This window comes from Megascapheus bottae, chromosome 3, assembly GCF_031878675.1.
Source record: "Megascapheus bottae isolate mThoBot1 chromosome 3, mThoBot2.hap1, whole genome shotgun sequence".
NCBI classification, from domain to species: domain Eukaryota; kingdom Metazoa; phylum Chordata; class Mammalia; order Rodentia; family Geomyidae; genus Megascapheus; species Megascapheus bottae.
This window is the reverse complement of record NC_143511.1, coordinates 32,738,495-32,748,098: the sequence shown is the minus strand read 5'-3', so window position 1 is coordinate 32,748,098 and position 9,604 is coordinate 32,738,495. Positions and strand designations below refer to the sequence as shown.

Below are 9,604 nucleotides of genomic sequence, written 5' to 3'. Positions count from 1 at the left end.
CCGCGGAAGTCCCTGGGCCGGCGGGGATGTTCTCGGCTGGCGCGGAGAGTCTGCTCCACCAGGCGAGGTGCGGGCGGCGGTGGGCGGGCGCTGGCGGAAGCTGGGCTGTGACCGCCGGCTCGGGCCGTGCGGAGGCCGCCTCCGGCCGGGGAGGCTGGCGGGACCCGCCGCGGTGAGCGGCCGAGGAGGGCTTGGCGGCGAGAGCCACGTCTGGACCGGTGCCTGGCGCGGAGTGGCTCCCGGTCTGCAGACCTGGGAACCGCAGTTCAAAGCCAGCCAGGGCAAGAAACCGCAATCAACAGACAGAAATGGAGCTGTGGTTCAGGTGGTAGAGCCTGGAGGCTGGTGCCGCACGCCTGTAGTCCCTGCTGCTCTGGACACTGAAATCCGAGGACTGCCGCTCCAAGCCAGCCCGGGCACGACAAGTCGGTGAACACCGGAAGTGATGCTGTGGCTCAGGTGGCAGAGTGCTAGCCTTGAGCTACAAGAGCTCAGAGAGGGCCCAGGCCCAGAGTTCAAAACCTACCAATGGCCGGCACACACACAGCAGCAGCAACCTAGGCGCGATGTGTCCAGATCTAGGGCAGGGACCTCATATTCATCCGAAGTCCCCCAGGCTTGGGAAGTTACAGCTTTCTCCACTCGTGACGGATTGTGTCATGGCTGGCAGGTCATTGTCACTCCGGATTTCCTGCGTGGATGACGCCTCCTGATGTTCTTTCTTGCTCAGGCAAATCCAAGATGAGGAGCTGGGGAGATTCTGCACTGGCATCAGTAAGCTGCTGCAGGAGGCCCCAGGGCCTGCCATTGTGGACTCCTTGCAGAGGCTTTTCCTCATTATCTCTGCCACCAAGTACCCCCGGAGGTGAGTGCACCAGCAGACCGCATCTGGGGAGAGTAACAGGCGGATGCCAGAACTGCTTTGGTATCTGAGCCTGTGTCTGCTTAAACCGGTTTTCACAGTGTTCAGGGCAAGGAATGTAGCTTAGTGGTAGAGTGCTTTCCTCACATGCCAGAGACCCTGGGTTTGATTCCTTGTTACCACATAAATACAACAAATTAAAAAATTTTAAAGTGAACAAAATGTACGCTTTACCTGATTTACATAACTGTAACCCTTCTGTACATCATCTTAAAAAAAAAAATAAACGTGCTGGGCACTGATGTCTCAGGCCTGTAATCCTAGCTACTCAGGAAACTGAGAGCTGAGGATTGTGGTTCAAAGCTAGCCCATACATGAAAGTTCGTGAGACTGTTATCTCCAATTAACCACCGCTCAGGGACAGCGTCCAAGTCCCGTAACTGACAATAAATAAATAAGCAAGCACTGTTCACCCACAGACCAGCTCTTCTGGCCTTGTTGCAACATGTCACCTGTGGGTGGGGTATCATTCTCAGGCTAGAAAAGTCGTGCATGGACTTGCTGCAGGCCACTCTCTGCCAGCCCTCCTGCCCTGAGCAGCTGCAGGTCCTCTGTGCTGCCGTCCTCAGGGAGATGTCCCCCTCGGACTGCCTGACCCTGTCCTGTGAGCAGGCCCAGAACACCCGGCAGTTGAGCCTTGTGGCCTCTGTACTTCTAGCCCAGGTAATACATTTATGTTGCTTTTGGTAAGCATCCTGTTTACTGGTATCCTGGGGCCCCTGGGAAGGGCTTCTGACAGTCATTCACATCCACATGTCCCTGAATGGTTCCCTTTCTGTTACCCATTGTTACTGCTGTCTCTAAAAAGAGCCATTCCCTGTTGAAGGCTTTCAGGCCTCAAGGTCTAGGCTGCCCAGGTGACATTCCTGGGCACATGTGCCAGTGGCATTGGATCAACAGCCCCCTTTCCAGATGTTTCCAAAGCAAATGCCACACTGCTGGAAGTGTCTGGGCACAGGAGGTGGTTCTACAAGGGAGAGGACATGGGTGACTGGGAAGGCAGGCTCAGAAGCCTCTCTCCCAGAATCCTCTCTCACAGAAGCTGGTTCCTCACTCGTGTGTCCCAGAAGGGCTAGGCGGCCTTGCATTGAGCAACAAGGGCACATGTGGCAGTCATGTAAGCCATGTAGCTGACTAGTGACCCTGGCTGTGACAGTGGCAGGCAGAAAGAAGCTGCTGCTGTCCTGACTCCCAGGTCACAGGAAGCAGGCCCAGAAAATAGGACATTTCCACCTACTTCCCTATATTTTCCTTCCTTCCTTCCTTCCTTCCTTCCCTCCCTCCTTCCTTCCTTCCTTCCTTCCTTCCTTCCTTCCTTCCTTCCTTCCGCCTGCCTGCCTGCCTATTTACTTTTTGAGACAGGGCATCACTGTGTAGCCCAGGCTGGAACTTTTAAACCCCCTGCCTCAGCCTTCTGAGGGCTGGGATTTCAGGTATGCACCGCTGCATCTGGCAGCTATGCTAATCTTCAAGGACTGGCTTTTCTTTCGCGGCAGCATACTTGTGGAAGAGACAGGTTCCATCCTCTGTGGTCCCCCTGGCCTGGACTAAGTGGCTAGCCTTAGGTGGGATCTCTTGTCTCCTTGGAGGAGGTGGGCCACATCCAGGCTGGAAGGCTTTTCAGAGTGGTGTAGGGGCTTTGGCACGGCTGGCCTTGCTTCACCATGGGGGCAGCCCTGCGGCTCCTGTAGGAGAGGCTTCACTTCGCTGCACTGCAGGTGCCTGGTAAGCACACACCGGAGCAGAGTCCTCCCCGCCTAGCGGTTGCATTGATTCATTGACTGATGGATGACTTTAGTGCCATTACTGAGGCTGGAACTTGGGGCATTGTAGTTTCACTTGGCCTTTTTGCTGAAGGGGGCACTCTACCAGTTGGGCCGCAGCTCCACTTCTGGTGGCTTTATGCTGGTTCCTTAGAGATGAGAGTCTCACACGCTTTCCTTCCTGGGCTGGCTTCAAACCATGCATCTTCGGATCTCAGCCTCCTGAGTAGCTTGGATTATAGGTGTGAGCCACTGGCACCTGGATCCTGAGCTTGCGTGTACAGCCACCTCCCCTACCAGGCCCCAGTGACTGGCATGCTGTAGCCACAGCCTCACAGTGGGCACAAGGTGACATTGGTGCCCCTTGGGCCATGTGGCACAGCCTCATGCGCAGGGGAGTTGTTTGTGTATCTACATGCTGGTTGTCTCTGCCTCCACTATGGATCTTCCCCTCCTGAGGATTTCCCACCCACTGCGCATGGGTGAGCAGTTGCTTAGCACCTGCCATGTTTGGTTTCAGGGTGACAGGAAACAGGAGATGAGGAGCGTGGGACAGCACGTCTTCGCTGTCCTCGAGAGTCGGCAGCCGGATGGGCCCAGCCCCAGGCCCCTCCTCCCCATCATGTCCAAGGTCGCAGGCCTCGCCCCAGACGCCCTCCAGGCCAGTGCGTGCCCCCCGCCCCCACATTGCCCTGTGGCCAGGGAGGCATGAGAGTAGGGAGCAAGCCCAGTCAACATGTTGGGGGGCCCTGGATCTGCAGCATCTCACCCTGTTCCACCCTGAACCCCGCTTCTACAGACCAGATTGACCTGCTCAGCAAGAGGCTGGTGGACTGGCTCCGCTACGCCAGTGTCCAGCAGGGGCCTCCACATTCGGGGGGCTTCTTCTCCACACCCCGGGCCCGGCAGGTGAGGCCTCGAGACCTGAGAAGGTCCTATGCCCCCTTCTCCCGCGTCTTTCCTTCCCCTCACCGCCATCTCTGCCTGGGGTCTGTGTGGTCAGGGCCAGGCCCGTGGAGGCTGCAGGACACTGGCCCTGGGAACTGTGCGGTGTCCCTGTGTGTTGGGGCAGCGGCTTGCACCCCCATCCCCTGCCGCTTCCTCCCCGCCCTCAGCCTGTCCTTCCTCCTGCAGCCGGGTCCCATCACCGAGGTGGATGGGGCAGTGGCTTCAGACTTCTTCACAGTGCTGTCCACGGGCCAGCACTTCACAGAGGACCAGTGGCTCAACGTGCAGGCCTTCTCCCTGCTGCGGGCCTGGCTGCTGCACAGCGGGTCTGAAGGCCTGGGGAGCGCCGGTGCAGGTGTGCCCCACGGAAGGCAGAGGGGCAAGGGTGGGGGCTGCCGGGCCCTGATGCCCCAGACACACTACAGACAGAGAAGCGGGCACAGGTCGTCCACCACCTGCCTGTCCTGGAATGCCCTTACACACCCGGGGTCCCTCCCAGAGGTGGCAGGGCCCGCAAGAGGGCTCAGGGACAGTGCCCAGGCCCAGAGTTCAAGTGCTACCACTGACAGAAAAAAAAAACAAAAATGAATCAGTGTTTCTGCCCGTGTATACATAGCGTGAGAAGTTTCAGCTAATAGCCGGGTGTGGTGGTGCAAGCCCGTAATCCCAGAACCCCCAGCACCCACCCACTCCTGCCATCCTGTGAGCCCCGTTTCTTGCAGATGACAAGTCAGAGCTGGAGGGTTCCACCCTGTCCGTACTGTCCACGGCCTCCACAGCCAGCCGTCTGCTGGCCCCGAGGGAGCGGCTGCGCGAGGTGGCCTTCGAGTACTGCCAGCGCCTCATCGAGCAGAGCAATCGACGTGCGTCCCCGGGCCGGGCCTGTCCTCTGGGGTGCTGCTCAGAGGCTGGGTCCCCTCCCTTGTGCGCTCCGTGGCCTTAGTGGCCAGTCAGTGTCCCTGCCTGCAGGACGCCCTCTCTTGGGGCAGCTTTGAGGCTGACCTCCTTCCCTCGTTGTCCTCTCTCCTCCCAGGAGCGCTGAGGAAGGGGGACTCTGCCCTGCAGAAGGCTGTGAGTGGCTAGCGGGATGGGACGGTGGGGAACGGGGTGGTGGGGGGAAGACCAGCCCTGTGACACAGCCTGGTGCCCCGCAGTGCGTGGTGGAGGCTGTGCTGGTTCTGGATGTGCTGTGCCGGCAGGAGCCGTCCTTCCTGTACCGCGCCCTGTCCTGCCTGAAGGCCCTGCTCGGACAGCTGGGCACAGACTCGGGCAGCGAGCGGGCCCTGTTGGCTCTTGCCCAGTTCTTCTTGAACCATGGTAAGGCTTGGGGTGAGAGGCCAGGGCGGGGAGGCCAGTGTAAGAAGGCTCTCCGCCTCCTGAGGCTCTTTAGCCTCCCTTGTGAAGCGAGGTTTCTTCCAGGCCCTCAGTGCTAAAGGGCATCACAGCTACATTTTTGAATAAGGAAGCAAAACGGTCAGGCTTTGGCATCTCTGCTGAGTCAGGTGGCTGTGAAGCCCTCAGAGGCCTTAAAAGGTGGCTTAAGTCAGCCATGTGGGATATGTCCTAGAGGCCTGGGGCGTCTTGGAGGCACATACAGCCTAGACTCACCCGACACCAGCAGGGGAGAAGCTTCCCCGTGATGCATCGAAGGCACTTCTGCAGCCACTTTGCCCTAATGAGATCGTGCCTTCCAGGGGAGGCGGCTGTTGTGGACTCAGACGTGGTCTACCAGCACCTCTTCAGTAGGCTGCCCTCGGAGCACTTCCACAATCCTGGGCTGGCTTTTGAGGTGGTCCGGTTCTGCGTGGACAACCTGGGCCTGTTCCCCTCACCCCTGCGTGTCCTTCTCAGGTCCAGCTTCCCTAATCTCTTCAAGGTATGTATGGTGGGGGGGGTTGGGCCCAGTGCTCTGCCCTCCAGTCAGTCCCAGCCAAGACTGTGGGGTACAGGGTGAGAAGTGGAATTTTGCTCTGGGATACCCTTCGTCTTTGATCTCCAACTTAGGTCACTGGTGTTACAGATAGGAACTTGCGCTTCTGGCTTAATGTGAAGATGGGTTACTGCGTTTTGGGCCAAACTGACCTTAAACTGCGACCCTTCTAATCTTGACCTACTTTTTTTTGCTTTTGAGACTTCACCCAGGCGGCTTCCTATTCAGTGATTTTCCTGTCACAGCTTCCCCCGTGTTGAAATTAGACGCTTGGCTTAGCTATGAGATCTTTCCCTGCACATTCAGCCCTTAAATGCTGATCTTACTGTATTTTTTTTTTCAAGTCCTGGGGCTTGAACTCAGAGCGTGAGCACTGTCCTTGGACACTCTTTGCTCAAGGCTAATGCTCTGCCACTTGAGCCACAGTGCCACTTCCGGCTTTTTCTGTATATGTGGTACTAAAGAATCGAACCCATGTCTTCGTGCATGCTAGGCGAGGACTCTACCACTAGGCCACGCTCCCAGCCCCCGTGCTGTAGCTTTTTTAACTGGCACTTCAGTGGGCATCCGTAGTGGGGAATGACTGATTTAATCACAGGTAGAAACATGGGCGCAGAAGAAAAACTCAGACAGCAGAAGGAGGGCTGAGATGGAAGGATCTGTTAGAAACCAGTCTAGGCCAGTTAGCCTTCTCGTCCAGTTAGCTGGCACCATGCTGAGGATCCCGGCAGCTCAGGTGGCACAGGTGGCCTGAGGAGGGGCCTGGTGTGCGGCAGGCCGGAGTTCGGAGCGTGTGGCGTGAGTGGAAGAGGCTTGCCTGACAAGCAGCAAGGCCCTGAGTTCCAATGACCGCAAGCAAAAGGAGCAAGCAAGCAGAAGAGGAGGTGCCTACAGGCCTGGCGCCCCCAGTCGTGGTGACTGCAGGTGTCCCGCAGCTCCTGGCGTGGCACAGCCCACCCCTCACATCGGAGTTTGTGGCGCTGCTCCCAGGGCTGGTGGACGCCAGCTCGGCTGTGGAGATGCTGCACGCCCTGCTGGACCTGCCCTGCCTCACCGCCGCGCTGGACCTGCAGCTCAGGTGACCTGAACCCCTCCCCCCACCCCTCCTCTGCATCCTACTGTGGATGCCACGAGCCACCTCTCATGAGCCTCCACGGGAGATCCCAAGTGGCCATGGGGTCACCATGACGCTGCCCTGGGCTCGGAGGTCACTTTGCCCACAGTTGGCCTGGGCCACGAGCCACATCCCAATCAGGCCCTGGGCCTCTGCACTCAGGAGCTCGGCGACCCCGCTGGACAGGCCGCTGTGGGACGCCTCCCTCCGGACCCCCAGATGCCTGGAGGCCTTCAGGAACCCCCAGTTCCAGGGGCTCTTCCAGCACCTGCTTCGCACCAAGGCCGGCGGCTCTGTGGAGAGGTCAGGCGCTCGGGCGGGGAGGGCTGGCGGCCCTGTACTCACCCCACTGCCCCATCCCGGCCCAGGGCCTGGCCGGTCACCTGCCCCCCGGCCCTCAGCCTCTGCTGCCAGTGCAGCTCTGCTTTCCAGGAGACACCGAGCCCAGGGGACCCCAGGCCCTCCTCACGGGGGTGGGCAGTGATGTCTCCCCAAGCCCTAGGCTTGGCGGGAACGTGGGTTGGCACCCGGGAGCAGCTGCTCCATGCTCCCCTCCATCCTGCCGCCCGCCTGGGTCGGTGGATGGGCACTCAGTGGCCCGGCTGCACCCCCAGGCTGGCGCCGCTCCACCAGCTGCTGCAGCCCATGGCCAGCTGTGCCCGAGTGGTCCAGTGCGCTGAGGCGGTGCCCGCCCTGCTCCATGCATTCTTCGCCGCCGTGACCCAGGTGAGCCCACGCCAGTCCCGCTGTGCCATCCGCAGCTCGCAGCCTGGCCGGGGTGGGGCAGGGGCGTGGCCCCCCATCCCCACAGGCTCCTTCCTGATGTCCTGCTGCTGGGCATGGGTGCAGGGCAGTCTGGGAAGACTGTGGCTTTGCTGCGTCCACAGGGGTGAACAGGAGTGGGAACTCAGCCCTCCCACCACGTGTCCTGCCTTGGCCCGAGGCCGGGGCCAAAGCATCCCTGGGCCTGGTCACTCCCTCCCTGAGTGTGGAGGAAGATGAGATGGACGGAGCCCCTCTCTTTCCTCACCCCCAGTTTGCCGATGGGGCCCTGACCAACCAGCTGGCACTGGTGATCCTAGAGAGAAGTGACTCGCTCTACCAGGTGGCAGGGTTCGAGGCCTGTGTGCACAGGTATACCTCACCTGCCACTGCCTCTCCCCCTGCCCGTCTACCCCAGGCCACCCTGAACCCCATCCCCCTTCCAGAATGTTCTCTTGTCTTTCTGCACTAACTCCGCCTTCAGGGCTGCCTCAAATCCCCTTTCCAGGACACCCTGGCTCAGGGCACAGCCAGACCTCGTCCTGGTATGAGGCTCTGGGAACATGGGGCCCCTCAGCTGCTGACCTGAGAGTGGGGGAGCAGCCACGTGGAGGGGCTCCCAGGGCCACCCTGGCTGCGGCCCAGGCTCCGTGCAGAGCGGGCGGCCCCAGCATGGTGCCCGCTGTCCCGGCAGGGTGCTGAGCCGCCAGCTCCTGGTGCTGTGCCAGCAGAAGCCGGCGCTGGTGGTGGAGCTGGCCCGGGAGCTGCTGGGCGTCGGGGGAAGCGCGAGCAGCATCCACAGCCACGGGAGCGTGCTCACGGCCGTGGTAAGCCGGGCGCCGTGGGCTCCCCTGCCACCTCCCCGGAGGCCTGGCGTGGCTGAGCCTCCCTCCCCGCCTAGGTGTGGGCTGTGGGCGAGTACCTGTCAGTGGCCTGCGACCGGCGGTGCACCGTGGAGCAGATCAACAAGTTCTTCGAAGCCCTGGAGGCCCTGCTGTTCGAGGTCACCCAGTCGCGCCCCTCCGCCGACCTGCCCAGGTGCCCCCCGCAGGTGATTACTGGGCTCATGACCACGCTGACCAAGCTGGCCTCCCGGAGCCAAGACCTGATCCCCAGGTATTGCACAGGGGGCAGCGGGGCACCCCGCCACGTGTCATGCCGGTCGGTCACCAAACCGGCCGCTTGGGATCTGGGCTGCCCCCCCCCAGGCCCCAGCTCACCAGCTGGGCCCCCCGGCCCCCAGGGTGTCTCTGTTCCTGTCGAAGATGAGGACCCTGACCCAAAGCCCAGGCCCCGGCTCTGCGCAACAGGAAGAGGGCACGGAGGCCATCCGCACACGGGCCGCCGAGCTCCTGACCCTGCTCAAGATGCCCAGCGTGGCCCAGTTTGTGTTCACGCCGAGCACAGATGTGTGTCACCCCCGCTACCACCGCGACACCAACACAGCCCTGCCCCTGGCCCTGCGCACAGTCAGCCGGCTGGTGGAGAAGGAGGCTGGCCAGCCCGGGTGAGGGTCCAGGGGCTGGGGGTGCAGGCTGCTGGCTAAGAGCCTGGGCTCCAGCCGGGTCTTGGGGGGCTGAGGCGATGGCTCTGCTTGGCCACCTTTGTGTTTTCCTCAGCGTGGACTCGAGCTGTGTGACCTGATCACAGTCCTTTGTCTCTAGACCGTTTGGAGACACATACTAAGAATAAACCTTTAAAATCCCAGCACATGGCAAGTCTCCCCTCCTGCACAGCCCTGGAGCCTGGGCCTTCCTGCCTGGCAGCACCCCAGTAACTGAGGGGTGTGGAGCTGCTGCCCAGGGCGCTGTTTAGCAGGCCTGGGCTCTGCTGGGGCCTGAAGGAGTCCTGCGTGCAGGTCCTGAGTTCCATGTTCCAGAAGCCGCAGTCCCCCAAGTCCCAGCGAGGCTCAGTTATGGCTGCCAGGTGGTGCTGCCCACCAGCTCCTGGCTGGCCGGGGTGCCACCATGTTGGTTGTCCATCAGGCCTTAGCACCCCTTTCCCAGTCTACTAATGGGACCCACCGGGACTGTGACACCCTAGAGCAAGCACCTAAGGCCACACCTTCAGAGCCGAGGAGGAAAGAGGTGCTTTGGCTTTGAGAGGCTTGGTCCTGATACTGGCTGGAGCAGGGGCGTGAGGAGGGGAGCAGGGGAGTGAGGAGG

At 60.9% G+C, this 9,604-nt stretch overlaps 1 protein-coding gene across 1 annotated transcript; it reads left to right on the top strand.

Moving 5' to 3' along the window:
- Nucleotides 1-9,146, top strand: Ap5z1 (adaptor related protein complex 5 subunit zeta 1). The gene is made up of 17 exons (XM_090329829.1): nucleotides 1-67; nucleotides 731-865; nucleotides 1,399-1,585; nucleotides 3,206-3,350; nucleotides 3,485-3,594; nucleotides 3,820-4,018; nucleotides 4,356-4,496; nucleotides 4,667-4,704; nucleotides 4,788-4,950; nucleotides 5,328-5,509; nucleotides 6,499-6,641; nucleotides 6,840-6,980; nucleotides 7,292-7,403; nucleotides 7,714-7,811; nucleotides 8,134-8,266; nucleotides 8,341-8,555; nucleotides 8,683-9,146. Exons 1-17 carry the CDS (start codon nucleotides 27-29, stop codon nucleotides 8,948-8,950), a joined length of 2,451 nt encoding a protein of 816 aa, XP_090185955.1. The 5' UTR covers nucleotides 1-26; the 3' UTR covers nucleotides 8,951-9,146.
- Nucleotides 9,147-9,604: the final 458 nt, after the last annotated feature.

Bases quoted from the DNA above. Each gene is read 5' to 3' on its own strand.
- Ap5z1 (XM_090329829.1), top strand. From the start codon at position 27: ATGTTCTCGGCTGGCGCGGAGAGTCTGCTCCACCAGGCGAG. The intron at 1,586-3,205 runs GTAATACATTTA...GTTTGGTTTCAG, and splicing joins CCTCTGTACTTCTAGCCCAG to GGTGACAGGAAACAGGAGAT. The intron at 6,981-7,291 runs GTCAGGCGCTCG...CTGCACCCCCAG, and splicing joins GCCGGCGGCTCTGTGGAGAG to GCTGGCGCCGCTCCACCAGC.